The sequence below is a fragment of the Cynocephalus volans genome, chromosome 8 (assembly GCF_027409185.1).
Source record: "Cynocephalus volans isolate mCynVol1 chromosome 8, mCynVol1.pri, whole genome shotgun sequence".
NCBI classification, from domain to species: Eukaryota; Metazoa; Chordata; class Mammalia; order Dermoptera; family Cynocephalidae; genus Cynocephalus; species Cynocephalus volans.
Window position 1 is genome coordinate 52931339 of NC_084467.1, and position 25904 is coordinate 52957242.

A 25904-nucleotide genomic window follows, 5' to 3' on the forward strand; every position below is an offset into this window, starting at 1 on the left:
TGAGAGAGAGACCATTGGGGTGGGTCGAGGGCCTACCTGGCATGCTTTGCGTGGTGCAAATCCCTAATCATGTACCAGCACTAGCTAGGGTAATCCATCACCTCACCTCATTATGTCAAAGTCTTCAATTTCCACTTCTACAAATACTAGTTTTGTTCGCTCTCTATAAAATGATCAATTCATGCCCTCACGGTTTTCGCTGTGGAGTTGAGGTGACAATATTTCAACAGAATTGATGCCATATGGAAAAATCCCAAGTTATTGCTTTCGTTCAAGTGCAGAATAAAATATTCAAAACAGATGAGAACTGTGCTCTCGTGATGGGAGCACAGGCTTTGGTGTTAAACAGTCCCAAGCTGGAATTTCATCTCTCCTAATTAGAAGCTGCAGAGACTGGTCAAGTCTGAACTCTTATGAGCTTCCGTTTCCTCAACAATAAATGGAACAAATAATACTGAAGTTGCTTCATTGTTATTAGGATTAAATGGCACAAATGAGAAGTGTGTAGTATCTATTCACCCTCCCAGGAGAGACCCAAGTCATCTCCTCGGGGGGCAACTCCCCACCACCACCCAGGGCCCCACATCTTTAGCAGTGGACAATAACCAGCTGCAGGCCTCTCTGGCTGAGCAGGATGCAGGGTGCACATCACCCACCAAAGCCACAAGTGCAGCTCGGCCCCAGGAACCTGGAAAGTTTCACACCACACACACAGTCAGAGGTGGCCAAAGGGAGGGAAGCATGGTCAGGCACCCAGAGTAGGGAGCAAGAGAAACCCATCAGGAAATCAGGATCCCATTTCCAAACCTGTCAGGCAATTTCCCAGGTGTTGCTTTGCCTCCCACGGATTTGTCACCCCTCTTCCTCTGGATGACGGAGCCACAAAGGATTACTCAAAGCCCATCTCTTCTGAGCAGTGAGAAGCCCTGAAGTGGTTAATCTCAAGAGAGAGGCATTCCTTCCATTTGGGAAATTAACCACGGATTGGGGTTCTCTTCCCACATTTACTTTCCAGACCAGGAAGTTACAGGAAGAGAACATGGGTGGGGTTATAGTTTAACAATATAGGGGCCAAACCCATGGCTCACTCGGGTAAGTGCGGCCCTGGGAGCGCCGAGGCCGCAGGTTCGGATCCTATATAGGGATGGCCAGTGCGCTCACTGGCTGAGTGCGGTGCGGCTGACACCGAGCCAAGGGTTCTGATCCCCTTACTGGTCACACACACATACACACACACACACAAAAAATAGATATATAAATATATATATATATATAAATATAGGCTGGTAACATTCAATAAATATATATATATATATATATAGGCTGGTAACATTCAATAAATCAAGCAAAGTGACATTCCATAATGCAATTTGCAAGAAGTTAAGTGATCCACTAACAAAAGCTTGATCTTAGCAAGCATTCCTTCTCCCTACAGCTTTCCAGTATCTTTACATATCAATCAGTAACTTGTCTGTCTTTGAGCCAGCAACCTTGCTGTGTTACAATTATTTATCTTACAACAGAGACTATAGCCTGGGGAAATTTTCCTGTCTTTGGCAAGGTCAACATTTTATATGTACTTTTAAGAAGTTAGACTAAACCTGAAACTATAAGAAACTAGGCCCTGTGAAATATATTTGTTTTATAGTATACTCCACACCCAGGGTCAGACTCAGACCCCCCCAGCCCACTGCCTGGGCAGGGAGGCTTCTCCGTGGGCCTTAAATAAATGAGAAGGGGCGGTGTTATTAAAAATATCACTTATTGGGCCGACCCCGTGGCGCACTCGGGAGAGTGCGGCGCTGGGAGCGCAGCAGTGCTCCCGCCACGGGTTCGGATCCTTTATAAGGATGGCTGGTGCGCTCACTGGCTGAGCGCAGTGCGGCCAGTCACAAAAAGACAAAAAAAAAAAAAAAAAAAAATCACTTATTGCTCCCTTACTGTATGCTGGCACTGTTCACAAAGCCTTATCTGTAGATAATATTGTTAAAAACATATAAAAAGCTAAGCCCTGGAGAGGTTAACAGTCTTCCCAAGGCACACAGCCAGCAGTAGCAGGGCCAAGATTGGGACCAAGGAAGTCTGACTCCCGAGGCCAAGCTCATGATCATTTGCCTCCACAGCCTCAGCTTGGAGTAAGCCAGCAACCCACCCACAGGGAAATGATTAATAGACTGCTTCTGGAATAGATAAGTTGTAGAAATCATGGTATTGGTAGACTGGAATCACTGAGGTATTCTCGGGTAGAGGAATGTTATTTATGTGTGCAGAGATAGGAGGCGAGGGCTGGTAGGGAAGTTGGCAATTAGAGCTGCAGTTTTGCTTGAATAACTCAAGAGCATTAAAATTTAGGAAGATATCCAATGAGGAGATAAGAATCATATGAGTAATCAATTCCAAATTTTTTATTTGAAATAATAAAGGTCATCTTTCATTAATGACCAGTGTTTCACTTAGAATCACAATCTTTTCAAAGTCAGAAAGAAGTACAATTCTAATAGAGCTTTGTCAAATAGATGCCAAAAATATCCCAACCCAGTATCTTTTACTATTCTGTCCTACCCTGTGAAGTACACAAGCTTAAAAAAATAAATAAATAAAATCCAGTTTTCTTTTCAATTCACCAGCCCACATTTCTAATTTAGCTTTTGGTCCCCATCTCTCACCTTTGTCACCACTAGTTAATGCAACTGTCCAGAACCACAGCTTCATAGAACACAAAGGCATGCAGTAAGAAATGTGGCCTTTTTCTATTGACAGGTCACAGTGTTTTATGTTTTCTTGCAACAAGAAAGAAATGGGGAGTTTTTCATGCAGAAAGACTTAGGGACCAAGCATGGTTTGTTGGCAGTGAGTTCAGCATTTATTTGAGACTAGTAATAGTATTTTTCTTCTATGTACGGTAGTTCATTCAGCACCAGGAAGTATCCAAGGATTCAGATTGCTTTTCTGGCCTAAAACCCCCATGCGGTCTTTTTCTTCCTTTTGAGTATAAATGAACAGAAATTTCCCATTTGACTTTTGCAGTGTTCCAAGATCAAAGAGTTTATACTGAAAATCAAGCTCTGTAAAAACCCAGCATGCTCTGAGTTCAGTGTGTGGTTTTCCCAATCCAGTGAAGAGGGCGTGTTTGGGCACCAAACTTTACAAACCAGCATTCTACAGGGTGTTACCAGGAACCTGCGTTAATTTCTCCCTGCACTACCTTAATACAAGTGACCTTTGGTGGGGTCTTGGTAGTATTGTTGGGATCACCTCCAGCCACTGACCCAGCAAGTTTCCACAAAATCATTCCCCTGAAATAGTTTAGAGAAACAAACTCTTGGCAATGATCCCTGGGTCTGGAAATTTCATAAGTAGCAGTTAAAACAAAGAATGGTCTAAAATCTATTGCTGCTACAGAATCTGAAATGTAAATTGTCTGGATCAAGGAACCTTTCCTGGGTCTTGGGGGCTGCATATCTAATTGCTATAATAAAGAATGTTTTCAGAACTATGTAGTGATAAAATGAAGGTATTTAATATTGTAAAAGTATCTATAATCCAGATAGGTTTTCTGGTTAAAGACCTCTTATTTTCTTTTGTTGCTTCTCTACTCCAGAATTTGTATGGAAACTTTTTTTTTTTTAAAAGTAGGTTTGGTTTGGATTTTTTTTTTTCCCTATCTTGTCTGTTATATTTTTTCAAGGAAAATTTCATTTGTCTCTTTACTTCATGTAAACTTAATTCTGAGGCCCCATACTTCTGCACTAAGGTGAAATTCAACCTCAGCCATTTTGGTGGCTGATTAACTCTCAAGGTTCTTAAAGCGCCCAGACATTGGTAAGGTCCCTATAGTCATTGCCATCAGTCCACATTGGCAGTCATCAAGCCCATCCTTGCCCAAGCCCATGGGATCTCTTCAAGTCCAGAAGTTCTGCTGCTTGCAGGCCCCAGTGCTTGGGACACAGGACTTCTTTCAAGGCTGGGTGCATTATGTCTAGAGTCTGCCCCGGAGGCTTCACCCCTTGACCATTGCCTATAGGGTCTTACAACCGATGTGTGTGCTAGGGGCAAGCAGTGGGAGGACCCTGGGTGGTGCAGGACTCAAATCCTCACTGTGGGACTCATAGATCACTGTTTCTAGTCTCCACTCAAAAGCAGCCCTCCAAGACACCTAGCATGATCCATTCAATATAATCTCAGTGACCTTCAGTTTTATTAAAAATGGAAAGAGCCAATGACTTCTGATTGCTTCAGTTTTCAGCTCCACAAAAATCCCTGAGGCAAGAAATTTCAAAGCTTGACTACTTGCTTAACAGGAGGAGCAAGAGAAAGAAATAGTGTGAACTCAATATAATATTTTTAGAATAGTCTCACCAAAATATGTAAATATTCAGATGTATAAATGTAAATTGTCTGGGGAGATCCTTAGGAAACTGTTAGTGGTGATTGTCTCTGGAGAATGGGATTGAGAGTCCAGGGTGAGAGGCAGTCTCTTTTTCTGGTTTACAACACTCTGTGGTACTGCTTGAATCCTTTTCATTGGTGCATGTTATTTTATGATGATAAAAAAAATTTGAAGGTTATTCATTTGAAGAGATGCAAATTATTTTTTTGTTTATTGAGTATAGTACACTTTTCTCAACCAAAGCTTACCTACCATAGATATTGTCCTATTTTTATGGCTCACAATGCTGAGTTCATAGGAGTTAACTTGCCCAAGATTACACAATGGCACAGTCAGGATTCACACCGACAGCTGTCTTACATGTGGGTCCATGAATGTTCTTTCTCCTACTCTGTGCTCTGTCCTCCACAGCCATTTCATTCCACTAAGTCCTTTTCTTTCATTGCCCAAGTAATAAGGCCTGGCAAACTCCCTTCATCAGGCCACACATCTATGCCAAATCCTTGAATACCAATAAATACCTGAAACCATGTTTCAAAATACACCATAAAATGTAAATAAGAGTGACACAAAGTTCACCTCAAGTTCATACACAGCAGCAATGTACAGAGTTAACAGTAAAACACATGGAGGAAGTTTAACATGAAATATTAGGCAAAGCCAGTTCTAAAGGAATGAATTAATAATTTTAGGAAAACTTTATTGTACCTCTGAATATATCGTAACTGTATCTTGTTTGTCTTTATGTCAGATAAAATTTAACATTATTAGCAAATAGCAAATTATGGGTTGCTGCTGTGGTTGGTTTGCTTAAAGGAAGCATGTGTGGTTGTTGAAAATTAATAAGAATTTTTTTATAGGATGCAATAGTTATACATGAAGTATATGAAGAAGGAGCAGCAGCCAGAGATGGAAGACTTTGGGCTGGTGACCAGATATTAGAGGTATATGATTTTGAATTTTATTTTATACCAGCAAATATGGTTCTTTTGCTGACCTTGATCTGCAAAGTCATTTCTACTCAACTGTATCCTCACTGATTTCTTATTTAACAAAATATGTACTGTGTGCCTTTTCTTTTTCAATGCATATTGAGCAAGTCACTGGTTTAGAATCTTGACAGATTATCAATCTATATCTATTGAAAACTTCTTTTAATTAAAAGAAAAGTACAATTTATGATTCTATAATTTTGATATCAAATGAGACTGTATAATATTGCAATTTGATTTTTTTGTTTCTGCATTATACCTTATTAACTTCCCTCCTAAAAACACATACATATTAGACACACACACATAAACAAACACACCTGATATTTTAAAGATTTTATTGCAGCTTAAATATTATTTTCTTAATCCTAATAAATCTTTATGTCAAATAGAAGTGTATGCCTTGCCACCAGTGTTTTCAAGATGATGAAAATGTAGAATCTCCTCCCTTTAGGCAATATATGGTACCTAATAGAAATTGAAATGCTTAACTTGACTCTTTCAAATTCACTCTCATTTAGCAAAGTTGTTAAAAAGCCTTTTTAAAAGTGCCAAGGTAGGCAGTGTCTGAACTAGGGAACGGATGAATGGAACGCCAATGCCAGGCATTCTGGTAGGTGGAACTAAAGAGTTTTTTTGATGATGTGAAACCTTTAGGCAACATTTATTTCTTTCATTGGATGAATTTAATTGAATAGTTAGCATTTTATGGTAGGCATGTGCATTTTTGCTTTGCAAGTTCAATATAGCACATTTCAAATGACATCATAGAATTTTATTTTTCCCTTTGGTGGTTTATTTCTGCCTCCCAAGATGAAACCAGAGATATAATTAAGGGCAGAAATCACTGGTGAGAAGGGGTTAAAGGAGAGGCCAGGCTGCCTGCAAATTAAATTCAGGCCAAGTTATAGGGTTTCTCTGCAGGCCTTTACTGTGCTTCATCATTAGATTAGGACATATTCCCAGTACATTCATTAAGGTACAAGCGTATGAGGTTAGAAAAATAAGCAAGGCCTCTGTGGGAATTGGCTTGACTGCTTTAGCACGCAACACAGTTTTTTAATGGTCAGGAGTTCCAGGGTTTTTTATTTCTTGTTTTTTGTTTTTTCCCCCAGTAGGATTTCTTATCATTTGGTATTATTGTAATTGTCTGTTTAAGATTAATAGATTAAATACTTAAAATAGTGTAGATGCGTATGTGCCTTGTGCTTATATGAATTGTAAGTCCATAAATTATTCTATAACGTTCACTGAAACTAAATCTAATAAGTTCATTATCATGAGTGTGGCAATGACTTCACAGGTATAAATACACATACATTAAAACCTATCATATTGTACACTTTAAATACTTACAGTTTATTTTATATCACTTTGCCTCAATTTGAAAAAAAATAGTGATCTATTTGTATTGGATGAGTCCTCAGCTGAGCTGCTCTCTTCCACAAAGTATATTCATGTACAAGTTAACACTCAGAAAAGATTAGCATAAAGAAAATGAATTTGTTCTGAGTGGAAAGAGAATTTGAAAGGTCATTTAACCACTTCCTGGCATCTAGCAGAATTATATTATCTAATCTGGATGGACTTCTCGTTAAAGATAGCCAGTACAGGTACCTCTCTTGCCTCTGACAGTCTAGTTCATGAGTCTGTCATGTGTTTAATCAGGAAATACAGCTCTCAGTTTGGTCAAGTAATATGTTTCCTTCCTAAGCAGCTTTAGACCCCAGATGTGGGCCTATCCTACTTGTGGCCAGTGAGGACAAATGCATAATGATGCAGGATCGGTCTGTGGCCTGCAGGGTCCCTTGAGAAGAAGACAGGCCAGTTTTGGTGGGATGTTTTAAGACCATGAAACAGGCAACTCTACATCAGCACTTTTCCAAACAATGGCCTTTCCACTCATGAGAGTCCTCTGCATTCTGCAAACTGGACTTCCATGGTTTTAAAACAGGTTGAGTATGCCTAATCTGAAAATGCAAAATTCACAATGCTCCAATGAGCATTTCCTTTGAGCATTATGTTGGCTGTCAAAAAGTTTCATATTTTGGAGCATTTCAGATTTTTGAGTTAGGAATACTCAACCTATGCTATCCTCATGTTTAAATTAGGACAAGTCAGATTTTGCTTCCAAAGATATAGTCTAATAATTTTTTATCATGGCAAGATTATGATCCTACAATGAACCACATCTTCTTTCTGGTTCTCCTTTGAAGCCAATCCTTCCTGTTAACCTACTGCGATTATCCCCTTATATTTTGGTGCAAGTGGGAACAGAAAAAGTAGACAGTTAATTTTGCCCGATTTTCCCTGTAAAATAAAATAGTGAGGAACTGCTGCCATAGTTTGGTTATCCTTTCCTTCTCAAGCAATGGTTCACCCACTTCCCCACGTGCCTGTTTGTTCTACCCAGGGGATGGGATTCACTTCTGTTCACAACTTCCGAGGGCCTTCCTATGGACTTTCTTCTCAAGTTGGGAGCCCTGCTATGACCACCCTCCTCTATAATCAGTGTCTAAATAATGCATACAGTTCTTCTGTAAGGCACTTAAGGTAATGCATCATTCATTCCACAATGTTCTACCCACACAGTGATATTTCTCTCAGGATTATTGGCACATTTAATGGTATCTCTTCATAAGCACAAAAATGGAAACTGTGAACTTAAATCACTTTGAGCAAACACCTGAATGCTGAAATTTAGTAGGAGTTGCTCTTGTAATATTAGAGTTTAATGACAGTGCTTTTAATTAAAGTGTATTTGTTATGGCCTTTCAGAAGGTATTTAGAGGCTTGGGAAACTCCACCTTCATTCAATCCATGGAGGTAACTGTTTTTTTGAATTAAGCAACAAAAGTGGTCTTGTGTGCCATCTATTGGAATACAGGAAAATAATCAGTTCAGACCACATTTTTGAGAGACATTGTTTTTCCCTTTGTTCTGGGGTTTACCTCGTAAACAGTAAGAATTCATTCACTAGCCTGAAGCAACAGTGCATGATCATACTGAGAGGAAAAGAGCCCTGGCTGCAGTTACTCTGATCCCTTGTAAAATATCAACTTCTAACTTACATTGAACGTAACTATGTGCCAAGCCCTGTGCCAAATGTTTTACAGAGTTTATTTCATTTAATCCTTACTATGTAGGTATCATGACTATGATTATCTCCAATTCATAGATGACACAACGAAGCTTAGCTTAATTTTCACGTAGCCAGTAAGTTGGAGTCAGCACTTGAACTATAGCCCATCTATATCCAAAACCCATGTTCTTAACCACTGTGCTCCTGGATATAGTTCATCTAAGTGAACACAAGCCACCAAGATATACCAGCAAAGAAAAAGCAGGGAGGTGGAGGGGAAAAAAACGAAAGAAAAGAAAACGCAGTTTAAATTAGGCTTTAAAACTTTTTCTTGACTCACAGAATCAGCTTTAAACAACAGCTCAAAAGTCACCTTCTTGAAGAAGGGTTCATTCTTTTCTCTCTCTTTGTAACCATTCTGTATGCCACAGGTCTTTAGTCTTTAGGACGTTAGAACTAGAAAAGCCTTAGACCATTGTACAGATGGAGGAACGAAGCTTCAGAGACAGACTTGACCTGCCATGGGCACACAGGGCTGGACCGGAATAAGCAGTGGCGACATCTCGAGGGAACTCTTCTATTCTGCCCTCCACCTGGCTGTGGCCTGGGCCCCTCCTTCCCTTTGTTTGGCTCTTTTCTCAGCTGTGACCTTAAGGGAATGACCCATGATCCCCTTCTCTTTAGTCTGAGGCCACTCTGCCCTTCGACTTCTCCCGTGTATCAAATTCACAAAGACTTGCTTTCTGGTAGGGGCCTCTGGTAACTCATTCTAAGAGTAAATTGTGAGGCAGCGTGGTGTATAGACTAAAGGTGGAGAGTTTGTCTGGGTTCAGATCTTGGCTTCTCCACCTGCTAGCTATGTAACCTTGGTCAAGTCCCTTAACCGCTCTCTGCCTCAATTTCTTCATCTGTAAATGATAATAATAACATTATGTATTTCAGAGAGTTAGTATAAGGATTAAATGAGTAAATATTCATAAAGGGCTAGCACACAGGCACTACAGAACTATTTAAGTAAAAAGTAAACAAACAAGTTGGCTATGATCTCCATTTAACAAATAAGGAAACAGAGGCTCAGAGAGATTACACAACTTGCCCAAATTCACAGGTCCTGCCAGAAGCAGAGCCTTGGCTTTCCTCAGTGCTATTTCCAGTACACCATGCGTTCCACTGTAGTTTCCAATGCGTGGTCCTCTGTTCTCACTCAGATCAGATTCAAATGAAACAGCTTCAGGGGGTCTTTGATGCTGGTGGAAACACCACTCCCCTATTTCCTTTTGGGCCTATTCTGATGTAGTTGTGATGTGAGCAATTAAAAGTGAGGATGTCATATCCAATAAGAAAACAGTCTAAAAGTGCTGACCGAACACTAACATTTATTTCCCTTTGACCTCAGTGAAGTGAGCCAGTTAGTGTTCTCTCTCTCTCCTCCCTTCCCCCCTCCCGTTTTCTGTCTCCTCTCTCTCATTCTGATTCCGTAGTAAGATTGACAGCCACATAAAATTGCATTATCACATGTACTAACCCACCTTCTGTGCTTACGTGGGGTGGGGGAATATAAGGGTTACCTCCTTTATATTTGAAGCAGCTCATACTGCTTGTGGTCACTACCTGTGTGCTTTGGGAATAGCTGAAAATTTCTAGAGGTTTTTCATGGGTTTTATCAAGGAGCTGTAGCAGACAGAGCAAGCAGAGAGGCCTGTGTGGTCAGCAGCCCATCTTGGGATGCCCATTGTTCCAGGTGAATGGGATTGACCTGAGGAGCTCCAACCATGAAGAAGCCATCACAGCTCTGAGGCAGACCCCCCAGAAAGTGCGGCTGGTGGTGTATAGAGACGAGGCACACTACAGGGACGAGGAGAACTTGGAGATTTTCCCTGTGGATCTGCAGAAGAAGGCTGGCCGAGGACTGGGCCTGAGCATCGTTGGAAAAAGGTAAAGATATGTTGTGCAAGTCAGGATCGGCCTCTTTCCTTCAGAGTTCGGGAGACGAATGCCTATAAACACTGAAAGACAAAGCCTACTATAAACTAATGATTAGTGGTCTCTAAAACTAACATATTTATAAATATTTGAACACCATAGGTCGTATTTCTGAGCAAGGTCTTACCAAAAAACTTTTATCAAGATAGAACTCCAAGCCCGACCCAACCCAGACTGTTGTATTTCCTTACAGAGTAAGAGCAGCCAGCAAGGTTCTTTCAACTTTTAATTACCTAGATCTGAAGCTCGCAAGGGTTAGATAAAGCTACTATACCCAAGAAGCAACTAATATCAAGAAGTAGATTTATACAATATTGGATTAAGAAAATTGCTGTGGCATGGAGCACCATGTTAATTTCATACTGTGTTAAAACTAGTTGAGTAGAACAAAACAAGTTCTGTATGCCAGTAGTTTTTTTATGAAGAAAGATGTCCCAAAAGTAATAGTTTGCACCCAAAATATAGGTAGATCCTAGTGACTAAGTTGCTCTTTTGAAGTCTATACTGCTTACCCATGGCGTGGGAATTACAGTAATCATTCTGGAATAATTATAGTTTTCTCTTTCACTGAATTGGAAAGGTAAATAATATCTTGAAACTGTAGTTATAGTTTTCATACTTTACTGGCCTTGGATACCTAGCACGTATTTATTCCAACAGGGCTGCAGAATTTCCAGGTGACACTCAATATGGCCTTAAATTGTGTCAAGCATCTTCTTAGGAAGAATTCAAGTTAGTTTTTTATATACATATTGTCAAGTGCCCTCACAGACCTCTGATGACTAGCCTAGTACTTTTTCTCCAGAAGTTCAAGCTGTTATTAAAATAAAAATATTAGCTACCAATTTTGGGTAATGATTTTGTGCCAAGTACTGTGCTGTCATGATCTCATTTACTTCAGCATCATAAAACCATCACTCTGAGAGTGCATTACAAAATAAGAAAAGCTAAGTCTCTTGCATTTGTAAGCAAAAATCAGTGCACATCTGGGTGCAGAGCAACTGACAGCACCAGTGTCAAAGTTAGCTCTCTTCTTTCGCCACATACATATGCCTAAGGAGATTTCATTTAGAGTAATGGTTTTTGCTTTATCATTTAGTGGATTGATGAAATAATCTTCATATAATACCAGTATTTCAGGTTGAGTTTATAAGGAACATTTATATACTTTAGCACAAAAACTTCCACTGTAAAAGACCAGATGTATAGCTCTGAAAATTCACACTTCTCTTTGACTAACAATTTCATGACTAGGAATTTATCTTAAAGATAAGCTTGCAGATATTCATTACATATTGTTTGCAATAGCTAAAGAATGAAAATAACTTACATATCCATCAGTAGGTTACTGATAAGTGAAATTATGGAACATCCTTAGATAGTATGCAGCCATGAAAAAGGAAGCTCCAAGTGCTCATAAGGACCAATTGCCAAGTGAAAAAAACAAAGTTAAAGAAAACAAACCAAAAAACCAAAAACAAGAAAAAGTGTGTGTGTGTGTGTATTTTTTTTTTAAAAAAAAGAAAAAACACTGGAGGATAAAAGGAGCTTATATGTATGTGTCCAGTCACACACACACAAATATACTATACATGGATGCATTTGCTTGTGTATATACAGGTCGATTCTCAGAGATACCCAAGAAATGGGTAGCATTGATTGCCTCCAAGAAGGGAACTTGGGGACTGGAGAACAGAAGGGAGTATAGCCTTTTTAACCTCTTGAATTTTGAGACATAAATTTATTTATTCATCATATAAATATAATTGAGAGTTTAAAAATAATAAAGGCAGGAAAGGAGAAAGTGAAAATGACTAGAAATAGATCAAATGCTAGCAATTGAGCTAATCTTCTCTAGGGAGATAACCTATACATTTGAAGAGTACTTAACTCCACCTTTTAAAGTGAATTTCCATTTTATGCCACTGAAATCATCATCTTGCAGAAATTATGCCCTTGGGTCAATAAAAATGAATATTACAATAGACAACATAAATAGATATAAACTATTTAATGAGTAAACACTCCGAAGTTTATCATTTGGGAAGTTAGTGGATAGCGTTGGATACAATGGCTTTGTAGGGCCCTTCTTCCAAGTTTTAAGATTTAGTGTTCTAAGTAGAAAGTTAGTAATCTCAGACTTTAATTAAGAAATATTAGATTGTGTCAATACCCCCTTGCTTTATGGTATTAACAGAAATGGAAGCGGAGTGTTTATTTCTGACATCGTGAAAGGCGGAGCCGCAGACTTGGATGGGAGATTGATTCAGGGAGATCAGATCTTATCTGTGAATGGAGAGGACATGAGGAATGCCCCACAGGAGACAGTGGCCACTATCCTGAAGGTAAGTCACCAGGCCGCTTCCCGCCCAGCCAGCACAGCTGAAGTCCAGTGGGAACTGTTCCAATGCAGCGCAATTTTAAAATGGGTTGGATTTTATGCTCACTCTTGTTTTTACTAGAAATCTAATGTCTGATTATGTTAAGTATCAAGAATAACTTTAAAAGAAAGCTCTGTTATATTGACTAAAGAATTGAAGGGAACCTGCTCTGTGATTTCTAAGCTAGTTTTTCATACTTGTGAGAATTCCAATTCACCATTGTCCTCTAAAGGCATTTGATGGGATGGGCTCTCCTGTAGTCACAAAATTCATCCGCCTCCCTCTAGGGCTATGTCAGGGAGCATATGATTGTGAATTCATCAAGTGCAGCTTTTATTACTTGAAGGAACATTAAAGATTATCTACACCAATTTCTACATTTATGTTGGAAATTCCTCCATGTCACAAATGACGTTTTAAAAGTAGATTGGCATGCCCAAGGTCATAAAGCTCTGCTTGAGTTATTTTCCTGCTGCCCAAGCTTTCTGTTGCTGAAGCTGTAGAGATGTTGGTTCAAAATTCAGTTCACGTGGTGACTGCCACATGGACCCTACTTCTCCTGGAAGACACTGGTTAATAATTCTTGTAAATTTCTATTCCTCTATAACCAAGTACCTTTTATTCTGTGTTTCACGAATAGACATGGAAGCTTTTGCAAAGACAAGTGAATTTCATTTTGTTTTAAAATTCTGATTTCCTGGTACAGTCAGCTATCAGTTATCACCCAAGAGAGGATTTGTATTTATAGATTATCTCCATCTTTGATTTTTCTGTCCTCCTCTGCACCACCTTTTCTTAATTATTTTGCTGTTCATGAATACTTTCCTCAGAAGGGAGAAGGAAAAGAGGCGAATTGAAATCTAATCCTTTTAACACATTTAAACGAGCGTTGTTGTTTTTAAGTTTTATTTTGTTTGATTTCTGGATTACTGCATCTCCTTTTTGCCTGTTGCCTTCATTATCCTCTTATAATTCTTGGCTGCAGAGATGAGTGGAAGCTCTCTTTAGATATTTTAGACACATGAACGCTACTGCTTTTCATTTCTGCTCTTTTCTTGTCTTCCCAAGTGTGCACAGGGGCTTGTGCAGCTAGAGATTGGAAGACTCCGAGCTGGTTCCTGGACCTCCATGAGGAAGACATCACAGAGCAGTCAGGTTGTTGATGGCTTCCTGTCAGACTGACTCACTCTCCTGCCCCGTTGGGAGAAAGTTCCCCATTTCATAAATGATTGTTTGGAAAAAAGTGTCTAATATACAGCATATTCACAGCACCAAGTTCAGTGTATTTTCATGTGTTTGAAATAAAAATGAAAGGTGGGATAGAAATTCATTAATCCCTAGATTTTTCTGTCCTTTATGGCCTGCAAATGTTTCCTGGAACCACTTTTCTCTCCCACTATTACTTCTACATTGCCTATGCACGCATGTACACAGCTGTGTTTATTTAAAAAAAAAAAAAAGAGAGGCAACATCTGGTGGCAATTTGACCCTCATTAGCACAACATTGTTCTATTCATTCAATTAAATATTGCTGTAAAGTTAACTTGTGAATAGCCACTCACACATGCTGAGGGCAATTAATGATATATTCCTAGGAGAGCAAAGTGTGGGGGTTTCCTCCTATGAGAGGGAGCCCTTACTGGGTGATATGTTGTGGGTTAGCAAACACCTTATTTTTATTTGCAAGGCTGATGTAAGTGCCACTGCTTTTGTTTTAACAAAGTATATTTCACTGTATTTTTTCATTGTAATGGCTGACAAAATCAAGATGGTAGACTATGTTTAGTCCCATTTGGTACATAATGAAACTATAGAACCTTGCATGTGACCACCTTGTCTCCTGTGTGGGTTATGGATAGGCCTTTGTTTTGAGGTTAAAAGTATGACTTTTGGTCTCCTCCCTGGTTGCCTTACACCAGGCCTCCCTCCCCGAGGCCTTTGTTCAGAAGATGCTGTTTGTGCTTAGCACATAGGTGCTTCTGGAAAGCTATTCACTGCCTCTTTTGCCTCGTTGGTGTTAGCAAATAGGTGAGGAAAAAAAGAAAGTGGGTGAGGAAAAATACCATTGTTCAGATGGTATCACAGCCTCGCTGGTTTAGGAAATCTTCAAAGCAGTCAAACCCAGTAAATAACCATGTTAAGTTTGGAACGTCTTTATTTTTTGCGTCTGTTTTATGTAATGGGCAGCAGGTTTGCCTACTAAGACACAGTGCTGCCATGAGATTCTGCAAGTGAATGGTTAGTAATGATTCTGACTAGACTCGGATCGACAGTTGGAACTGAAGATAGAAAACAGTCATTTCAGCCAGGCTTCTTCCTTAAAGGAGGACTCGTATCTGTTGAACGATTTCATTAAAGCCTCATCATGCACAGGAGATTGGAATGCAGAATGACCCATACTGGAGATCAAATTGTTCTTCCTGTCAGAGTCTGAGAGAGCTGCACAGAGGAGGTCCCGTTGGGTCTCACTCTAAAAGGAGTCTGAGGAAAAGGAGAAGGCATCCCAGACAGAGGGAATAGCGTATGCAGAGGTGCAAAGGGGTGGAAGGAATCTGTGTGTTTTAAGAAAAGTTTGGACTGACAGGTGAGGAGGTGGGTAGAACTGGATTTCTCTCCGTCCTTTTTTTTTTTTTTGGCTGCTAGTGCGGGAATCTGAACCCTTGACCTCGCTGTTATCAGCACCATGTTCTACCAAGTGAGCTAACCAGCCAGCTCTCTCCTGATGTATATGAGAGTCTTTGTGATTAATAAAAATCACACTCAGGTTAAATACAGGGCTAACAGATTTAGAAGCCATATTATCAAATGTCAAAAAAAAAAAAAAAAAAAAAAACCACCAGTACCATTTATCTGGTATATGAATATGAGCTGTCATATTTTGGAAATTTGGGACAAAATATCAAATACTATTTCCTAACCTTCTTGCACAGAAGTTTTTATTTCAGAGGGTAGAAGTTTAATTCCGTTAAAATATATATATATATATATTTTATCATCACTTTGTTGTTAAAATTATTGCAGAGATGAGAGTTGGCACTGTTTGCTAATTAGAAGGCTTGTAGCCAACTGTGAGAAGGAAATGAGTTGAAGACTGACCCTGATAGAGAAAAAGAAGATTCTACTCCTAAACATTTTCACATCCAGACCTATATAAAGCAGTCAGGACCCTCTAGGGGCACAGATTTCCTTCTCCGCGATAAAATAGGGAGATAGGGCTGAGCCCGTGGCGCACTCGGTAGAGTGCTGCGCTGGGAGTGCAGCGACGCTCCCGCCGCGGGTTCGGATCCTATATAGGAATAACCAGTGCACTCATTGGCTGAGTGCCGGTCACGAAAAAACGACAAAAAAAAAAAAATAATAAAATAAAATAGGGAGATAGATGCCTTCTTTTCAGGGCTAAGGAGAATAATTTATTCACTTGATCCATAGAAAGTGGGTTCATTAAGAGAGAACTCTTAGCCTTGGGGCCACCAAACCTCTTCTTTTGAAATGGCTTTTTCAGATTGGCCAGTTAGCTTAGTTGGTTAGAGCACGGCCTTATAACACAGAAGCCAACAGTTCAGTTCCTTGTACCAGCCAGCCACCAAAAAAAAACAGTTTTTCCCACCAGCCGGGATGAAGTGTATCTACTCTGCAGAAGAAAGTGTATATTGGAAAAAGCACCTTGAGAAATATTTTCCTTGGGTAATTGAAGGAACACAGCCAGGAAAAGTATTTATAAAGGCCTTGGCAAACATATTGTTTTGAAATTTTTTAGGCAAAAGTTATAATATGCCATACTCCCTCAATTCTGGGTAGGTATTTATTTTAGCACCATTTACATAAATCATATCCTTTCAGGAATAACCTGAAAACATTCCTTTAAATGTATATATCCATTGTGAAATGTACTGATGTCTGCAACTTTAATATGAATTTAGAAAACTGCATTGAGTAATGAATAGATGAATGGATATGTGATAAAGAAAATATAGCAAAATATTAGTTGTGTAATCTAAGTGGTGTCTATATGGATGTCTGCTGTATAATTCATTCTCTTTCTCTGTATATTTGAAATTTTTCATATTTAAGAGATGTTATAATATTAAACAGCTTGCATCACAGAGTTAAAGAAATGGATCAAATTATAATTTATCAACTGAAAATAGTAATCTTAAGCTTAGCTTAAAATTTTGATGCAATTAGATATAGCCTTGAAATTGGTAGAAAAATTATTTATTCATTATTGATGATATTGTTTTCTACATTAGAAAGGGCCTTCACTATGTATACAATTTTTGTTGAATAGCTACTAGCCATAAATGACTCTATGTTGTAGATCTCAAACATTTATTTAAATGAATAAAAGGGCAGGTAACTGAGGTATAGCAGATTGGAGTAAATTATTACTGTCTCTAGGAAAATCTTTGAGAGAAAAAATGTTATATACTCATTCTCCAGTGATGGAGGAGGTTAAATAAAAAGGAAAAAATGTTATACATCCCTAAAACAAGCCTTTTCCCCTTGATATTTGCTGCTTTCTCTTACATTTGAGGGCTTCATTTGGTCAAGGTTCTTAATCAAGTTTGCTTGTTAATCAAGGTTTTATTATACTTGTTTTAGCAAAATATATAATACAGTTTGAGTCCTAAGAGAATACATGTTGACTGTAGCCCCAAGTGACACATAGTGCCAATTAACTGACCATACATAAACACTATGTGGCAACCTAGAGAAATGTTTTTGATTTCCTGTACTGCAAAACAGCTCAAAAGATTGCATGTTTTCTATCTCAATGGTTGAAATCATGTATAGAAGCACATGTGATGGAGAAAGCAATGGAGGAAATGTTCACATGGGACTGGGCTGGGGTGGTAGGAGAATGACTATGATTTTTGTTTTCTTCTTTGACCTCTTCAAAATTTTCTGTTAGATGATTATGGTGACTTCCATCATTGTAATACTAATAATAAGTATAAGTTTTTAGGACCAAGTCAGTGTCTGCATGCAGGTGACCACTGAGTCTCCTTTGCAGGGGGGTCAGCACAGCACACACAGCAGCTGTCGTCCTTCCTTTGCACCTGTCATTGCCGGCCTGCAAAACCTGGTTGGCACGAAAAGAGCTGCAGATCCTTCCCAGAAAAATTCAGGTATTGCATGGACACAACCCCAGTAAAACCATCCTGTTACCCAATTTAAAAAAAAATAAGCATTTTTTTTTTTTTTTTTTTTAAATAAAGATGACCGGTAAGGGGATCTCAGCCCTTGGCTTGGTGTTGTCAGCACCACGCTCAGCCAGTGAGCCAACCGGCCATCCCTATATAGGATCCAAACCCGTGGCCTTGGTGTTATCAGCACCACACTCTCCCGAATGAGCCACGGGCTGGCCTAAAATAAGCATTTTTTTTAAAGTCTTTTTTTCTTTAATTTAAAAATCTTTGCACTTGACTCCATGAGCTGCAAGCTTTCTGAAAGGTCTGTTCTGAAGAAAGGAGAGCCATAGAGATTACTTTTTAGAATATGCCTTTAATGGTACACAAATCACATGAAAACAGAAAAGCAGAAAGCTAAAGTGCATCATAAAGTAAAACTATTTACAAACAGAAAATTGATAAATTGCAGGTCACTGAAGGAAGGACAGAAGAGCATATACCATAGGGGGCAGGACGAGGGGTCTTTTGAAGTCTTTCACTGGGTGGAGGGTTATCTTTGATTAAGGCAGAAAAATGTACAGTGGAACACAAATGGCTCATCCTCCAAGTGTTTAATCATGATGTTCCAGGCAGCTACTGCTATAGTCCATCAGCTTTAGGTAGACCAAACAATTATGGCCCCATCTGTCTCAAACAGAGACCACATCTTTAGAATAGAGGAACTAGCCCCTGATGACTTGGACACCAGTTGGGATGCCTGCTTGCTTCAGGATCCACTCTTGAAAGGCCTAGAAAATGATACCATTTTCATGGGACAGTATTATATCCTATATTATCTCTTAATTTCAAAAAGTGAATTGTGTTGCTTTTTTATTTATAGGCACAGATATGGGACCAAGGACTGTTGAGATAATCAGGGTAAGTCAGTTATTTTGCTTTTTTTTTTTTCCAGTTTGTGTTGGATTTGCATAAAATGTACATTTTCTCCTTAATACAACTTATTGGATTATTAGAGTGCTCTTTCAAGTTACTGAAGTAAAAATATGGTCTATGTAACATAAATAAATAAACTTAGAGAAATACAGTAAAGCACATAGATAACCACTGTGAATTTTTTAGCAAATCCCATCCACTATATTTTGTGCGTGTAAGTTTTATAAAACAAACAAAAAAATTATTTTCGACATACTCTTGTTGTTTGTCTTTTTAACTTTGCAGCATGAAATTGTTGCCATGCCAAAAAGTATTTTGGACAGCATATATAGCATCATTTTAATTGGTTTCATAGTATTCCATCATATGAATATGCTAAAATTTTCTGAACCAGCTTCCTCTTATTTCTCAAGTTTTGCTTTCTTTTATAGCAAAACATCTTTATATTTCTATTTTTGCCCACATCATTGGTCATTTCCTCAGGATTAATTCCTAGAAATGAAATTGTTGGGTCAAAAGTCATGCTTGTTATTAAAGGCTTTTATACATGTTGCTAAATTGTCCTTTTGAGAAGACTGTATAAAATGCATTTTAGTTCATAAATTTATTAAACCCTAGTTTTCAAACTCCTGTGTGATAACCAGAGTATCAGAAAGTAGACTTCTATTTTGATCACTTTGACCATAAATTTGGGGTTCAAGAAGTAATAAAAAGATTGTGACTCTGTTGTAATCATTAATAATCAACTGCAGTAAAGTGATATCCAGCATAGTTAGTTCTTTGGATTCAATCATACCTCTGTTTAAGGCACTCTTCTATTTACTAGCTATATTCGTTTACCAGGGCTGCCATAACAAAATACCACAGACTGGGTGGCTTAAGCAGTAGAAATTTATTTTCTTACAGCTCTGGAGGCTGGATGTCCAAGATCAAGATATCAGCGGGTTTGGTTTTTCCTGAGGCCTCTCTTCCTTGGCTTGCAGATGGCCGCTTTCTTGCTGTGGCCTCACATGGCCTTAACATTGTCTCTCATCATCCCTGGTGTCTCTCCTGTGTGCTAACTTCATCTTTTTATAAGGACACCAGTCAGATTGCATTAGGGCACACTCTAATGGCCTCATTTTAGAGGCCCTATCTCCAAATACAGTCACATTCTGAGGCACTGGTATTTAGGGCTTCAGCATGTGAATTTTAGGAGGACACAAATCAGTCCATATAATATTAGCTCTATGATCTTTAGCAAGTCGGCCTCAATTTTCTCATCTATAGAATGGGGGTGATAACATTCACTTACCTCAAAGGTAAATATAGCTGTGTAGATTAAATGAGGTAATATATGTAATGTACTTGGTATAATACCTAGTGCTTCATGAATGTCCAGGAAGTGCCACCTGTTATTACTGGCTATAGCTTTGACTAAGTCTGCTTTATTTGTTCCCAGTATCTTTCTACCAGAGTGGCTACTCAGATGTTCCTATGATAGGGAAGTTAAATATTCCAACAGTGTACATAATTATGGATAAATTAAGGAAATGTTATCATGATAGATTTAAACAAAGCCAAGTTATTCATTATTTTCTCCTCATTCCAAGATTTTTAAAATAATTGTATGCTCCTTAGTCATTTCAGCCACTTGGTTTTACAGGTTTTTATAATAAAGCCTGCTGCTACCAACCCTATTCCTCCATACACAGTCCAAGCAGAAACTTCAAAATAAAATACATCTTGCCATTTGGCACACAAGGTTTGACTATTGATGCTTTCAGAAAATGAAGGTTAGACACAAATACTTTGAAGACAGGATGTAAGCTGTCTATAATTGGAGAGGTCAGCATTGCCATTATTCTGTCTTATAGGTATGGTGTGGCCACACTAATAATAATAACAATAAAAAGTAATTCCCCATTCTTCTGTGATAACAAGTTTGTAAAGTTCTTTCATATAGGGTTTTTGTTGTCACTTTGTTGTCTATTTTTCACCTTCATTGAGGTATAATTGATGTAACTAAGCTGTGTATATTTTTAAATAATCAATTTAAACTGTAGATGCCTTGCAACCATATAGGTTCCTTTACCACAACCACCACTGGCATTTATGCAGTAGTTGTCATATGATTACATCTGTATACATTGAGAACCCCACCAAACAATGTTATGGCTTTTGCTTTCAACTGTCCTTCATATTCTAAAGAACTTAAGAGGAAAATTGGTCACATTTTCTTGGTTCTTTGCCTGTCACATAATTTAGGATTTTATACTGACTTCATGAATGTTAAGTTGTGTAGATGCTGAAGAATACTGATATTTGTGCTTTAGCAGACAGTCAACCCAGTTAGGTTCAGATAGCAGGTTCTGTCTCATCTTTTGTGGGCAGTGTTTCAAATCTCAGTTCAGTGCCCTAAACTTTTACTTTGCTGGTTGGAGTTTGTCCCACACATATGTAGCTTAGAAGTGAGCCTGTGGGTTGATACACAGAATTAAAGGATTCCCTTTGTTGGCTCTCTCCACTTTGGTTTTATTCCTTTATTGTCCTCCCACCAGGGGCTCCTTTTCCTGGTTCCTCTGGCCAAAAAGATGGAATTTCTATCAGAATTTAGCAGTTCACCCTACCTTTTGAACTCCTTTCCTGGGAATCACCTTCAGGGTGAAGCTGCCAAGAAAAAAAAAAAAAAAGAAAACTGAGAGATTTATTCCCATCTGTCATTTCTCCAGGTTTTGACTCTCCACCACAATTTATTTGGTTTCCATACATTTCAGAGGCCACAAGTAGTTGTTTTTTATATTTTGACAAGACTTCTTCATTGTACTCAGTGGGAGAGAGATGCCATAATGTGCATCTGCCACCATGCCAGAACTGGAATTTATCATTTGTTCTTTTAATGTTTTTTTAAATATTAACCCCATGATACAAATGTGGGAAAAAACTGGACTAGAGCCAGGTCTACTCACCAGCATCTATCTTAGGGAATGTTTTCAGTCACATTTTATTTCTCTCCCCAAACCGTTGTTGCTTCAGTGAGTGTCCTCTGAGATCTTTTGTTTTAACACAGTTGTACAGCTCTTTTAGAGCCAAGTGTATTTGCTCCCACCCAGAAGAGCATGATATGTGTAGCAGTTTAATCATAAACACCATATGAGAACATTCTTGCCAACTCTACATCAAAATTGGCCACCAAACTGAGTAGTAGCATAGGTTGTTTGTTTACAGTTTGTTTTTTAACTTCTACTGTTACCTTTTATTGGCTATCTCATCTCATTTAATCCTCAAACCAACACTGTGAGGTATGTAGTATTCTTGCCATTTTATACACAGAAATGGAGGCTCAAAGAAGTTAAGTAACTTCCCCAAGACCTCTTAGCTAATTCAGTGCTAGAGCTGAAACATAGCTCTCTCTGACCTCAAAGGCCCTGCGCTTAACTCTTATGTTATCCTGGCCTCCTGCATCATGGAGGGATTTTGTTCTGAGCTATCTGGGGACAATCAGGTTGTGGCTCTTTATTAAGTATATATACATTATGTTTTCTTTCTTTTTTAGGAGCTCAGTGATGCCCTCGGAATCAGTATTGCTGGAGGAAAAGGAAGTCCCTTAGGAGATATCCCTATATTTATTGCCATGATTCAGGCCAGCGGAGTGGCTGCGCGTACACAGGAGCTTAAAGTAAGTTTTGTTTTTTTTTCCCTGTAGCTGGCAGGTACAGGGATCCGAACTTGTGACCTTGGTGTTCTAAGGCTGCACAGAAGCTTAAAGAGGGGACTGGTTGAAGTGCTAACAGCATGTGGTGGGGTGGGAGAGGACATTGCAGCCATGGGCACTTTGTTTAAAGTTGGAGTTCCGGTAGCCATCAGAGACCCACGCTGAGGGCAAAGTGCACCAGAGAAACTTTATACCTGAAATTCATTATGTCCCTGGGCATATAAAAATAATATTGTTTGTATCAAAGCTTCCCAATAAAAGAAAAAATTGCAGCTCCTTTTCATACCCTATCATACCCTTTTAAGCACCGTCATTCCAGCCAAAATTTGTTTTTGACAGAGAGAGTTGACTTTAGCGTCTTTTCTCAACCAAAAGAATCAACATCTTTATGTTCAGGGTTTTTTGTTTTTGTTTTTCATAGTGCTCCTTAATCCTAACTCAGGTGGAAAAATAAAGCAGAAAATATTTGGCTTCCTCATTCGCACTTTATTGAACAGTTAATTTGTACACTCCGCTATTACTGGCGAATAGATGTATGAAACACCATTACCAAAATACAAAAGTGGCCTACCGTGCTTTTTAATAATTGAATCTGACCCCCTTCTTGTTTCCCTGATTGGCCTGTATTTTGGGAAAGCCAAAAAAATTCCTCATGCTTCTCAAACATGCATACACAGTAGAAACACAGAATCTTCACAATAGCCACAAATGGGAAATATGACTTACAAAGAATCTAAGCATTCTTCTCAAATTTAATTTTTTGTAATGATAGTGATTTTCTACCACTTTTGTGTTTCTAGGTTGGAGATCGGATTGTCAGCATTAATGGGCAACCTTTGGATGGGCTGTCTCATGCAGATGTGGTTAATCTGCTGAAGAACGCCTACGGGCGCATTATCCTGCAGGTATTGCGATCAATGAAACACGCAGCTGCATGAGGCAGATAAGTGGCCTGCAGAAAAGATTGAGCGTCACTGGCAGTAGGCATCACCACACAGCAGGGTGCCTGCTGATGTGAATTATGAAGGTTGAAAGCAAGAAATTATTATTTTTATTCAGAAATTCTTTAATGCCACCCATAAAGGCAGTGAGCATGATTATATGAAAGCATAACAAGGGGAGAAAAATTACTCTTTGCTTCGCATGATAAATCAACAAGGCTTTTAGCTTCCAGTGTTCTTTTGTAAATCAAAGTTTGCAAGGAATTGGAAATGATTTCTTTTCCTACGCCCAGAGACTGTTTTGAACTGCCCAAATGCTATTTTTTCCTCTCCCTTTAAATGAATAGAAGAACAAAATGCTTTTTTTCTTGTAGCACAAATGATTGCCAACACTGTTAAATTCTCACTGCATAGCAGTCATCAACTAAGGCAGACAATTGTTGATCAGCTGTGGTCCCAGAGTATTGTTCAGAGGCACAGGGAAATATACCAGGAAGTAAAAGCAAAGTGTGCTGTTAATTACCTCTCCTCCTACTCCAGCACTTCAAATGTGTCTGAGATTGACACCATGCAGTGACTGAGAGGCAGCATACTGGCAGTGAGGCTCGTTAATGACTTTCCCCAAAAAGGTGTGATTATAATTACCATACTTCTGCAGAGGTAGTATAAAGTGGTTTATAGGTAAAAAAAAAAAATAATAATAATAATAAAAGCCATCACTTACTACCTTAGAGAGAGGGCTACCTAGCCACTCAGATAATTTTAGCCTTAAAATAAGAAGTTCAAATTGAAAAACCATTACATTTGGGGAGCCAATGCATGGTGCTTAATTCCAACATCTCAGTGGTGTCAGTGCAGAGTGCCAGACGTTAAAAAAGTAAGCGGCTTTCAGCATGTATGAAGGGAAGCATGAAAATACTGTCAGTAGTTTCAAGGGAGTTCATGTGATAGGCCAAATATTAAATTGCTTGGGTCAGGGCTGGCCCATGGCTCACTTGGGAGAGTGTGGTGCTGACAACACCAAGGCCACGGGTTTGGATCCTATATAGGGATGGCCGGTTAGCTCACTTGGGAGAATGTGGTGCTGACAACACCAAGTCAAGGGTTAAGATCCCCTTACCGGTCATCTTTTAAATAAATATACAAGGAAATAAATTGCTTGGGCCCCCAAGTTTCTATTGAACACAGACAAAAACACCGCGTGGACCAGCCTAGCCTCTGCTTCCCCTCAGTTCCTTCTTGTGCTTTGCTCTCATGGAAACTTCCCATGTTCCCTCATATTCCTCCCTCGCCTACAAATCCTTTGCTTTTTATTGTTTGCTGTGCTGCATGTCCTTCGAATTATGATGAGCCCTGGAGGCTTAAGTGAAACTTCTGCTTCTGAGCTGTGGACCATTGCCAATCTATGCAGAACTTAAGAAGACGTGACTTCAAATGGTGACTATGACAAGAAAAGTCTTTCCCTTCATATTATTGACATGTTCACACACTGATACACTTTGTTCATCTTTACCTTCTTCACAAAGAAACAAGACACAATTTAAAAGTGTAACATTAAATTTTAAAAGTACCTTAAAAAAAACAATTTGTAAAAAAAAAAAAAAAGCAATAAAAGTACCTTAAATGAAAATGAGCTCATGCCCTTCCATGTAGAATTAACACTTTATTTCATCCAAATTGCCACTATTAACATACTTTTGAAAAAGTTCCTCTTTTTTTTTTTTTAATTTCTGTATTTTAAGAAGAAAATGAGATTTTGTTTCAAAATGTTCTCTCGCATTAATCACGCTTGTTGGTGTTTTTATTTTCTAATGTGCCATTTAGAAGATTAATGGAATCCTTTGGGATTTTGACAGTTGTAATCTACACACTTATGGGTATGAGCATAGATGCTGCCAAAGGTTTTAGCCACAAATCCTGGGAAACTCTTACATCCCACATCAAGCGCCTTTCAATTGCATCGTATTTTTGTTTTACTTAAAACAATGTGCATGTAGTACCAGCTGTATAGTTGTCACAGCTGACTTGTCATTAGGTAATTGTTTTTATTGTTGGGTAAGCCAGCCCATGGGCAGAATAGTAGGAAAGGTCAGATAATTGTGTCTGATGATCTGGAAAAGACTTATTGTCAGTGTATCATACAAAGCAGTCAGCAAACATTGACCACAGGGAAGATTAAGGTCTGGGTCAGCAGACTGCAAGGTGGAGACGGAGATGAGTAGAAGAGACAACCAACACTTCTGGAAGCTTCTCCCCACAGTTTAAATTGCTATGTCTAGGTATACTAAGGAGGTAGATACTACCCTTAAAGTCTGATGGTTTCTTATTGCTAATTACAGATTGGTCATTTAAAATTGATTTGGCTATGAGGGTGGG

General features: G+C 38.8%; 1 protein-coding gene across 4 annotated transcripts in view; it reads left to right on the top strand.

The window, feature by feature from the left end:
• PATJ (PATJ crumbs cell polarity complex component) overlaps nt 1-25904 on the top strand; it is a 369539-nt gene that overhangs the window by 323378 nt on the left and 20257 nt on the right. For all 4 annotated transcript variants that reach the window (XM_063103640.1, XM_063103641.1, XM_063103642.1 and 1 more), the window contains 8 exons: nt 5251-5334; nt 10206-10399; nt 12645-12792; nt 13897-13983; nt 17843-17957; nt 18841-18878; nt 22429-22551; nt 23388-23492. In XM_063103640.1, the coding sequence (XP_062959710.1) occupies nt 5251-5334; nt 10206-10399; nt 12645-12792; nt 13897-13983; nt 17843-17957; nt 18841-18878; nt 22429-22551; nt 23388-23492 (894 nt within the window). The remainder of the gene's footprint in view (nt 1-5250; nt 5335-10205; nt 10400-12644; nt 12793-13896; nt 13984-17842; nt 17958-18840; nt 18879-22428; nt 22552-23387; nt 23493-25904) is intronic.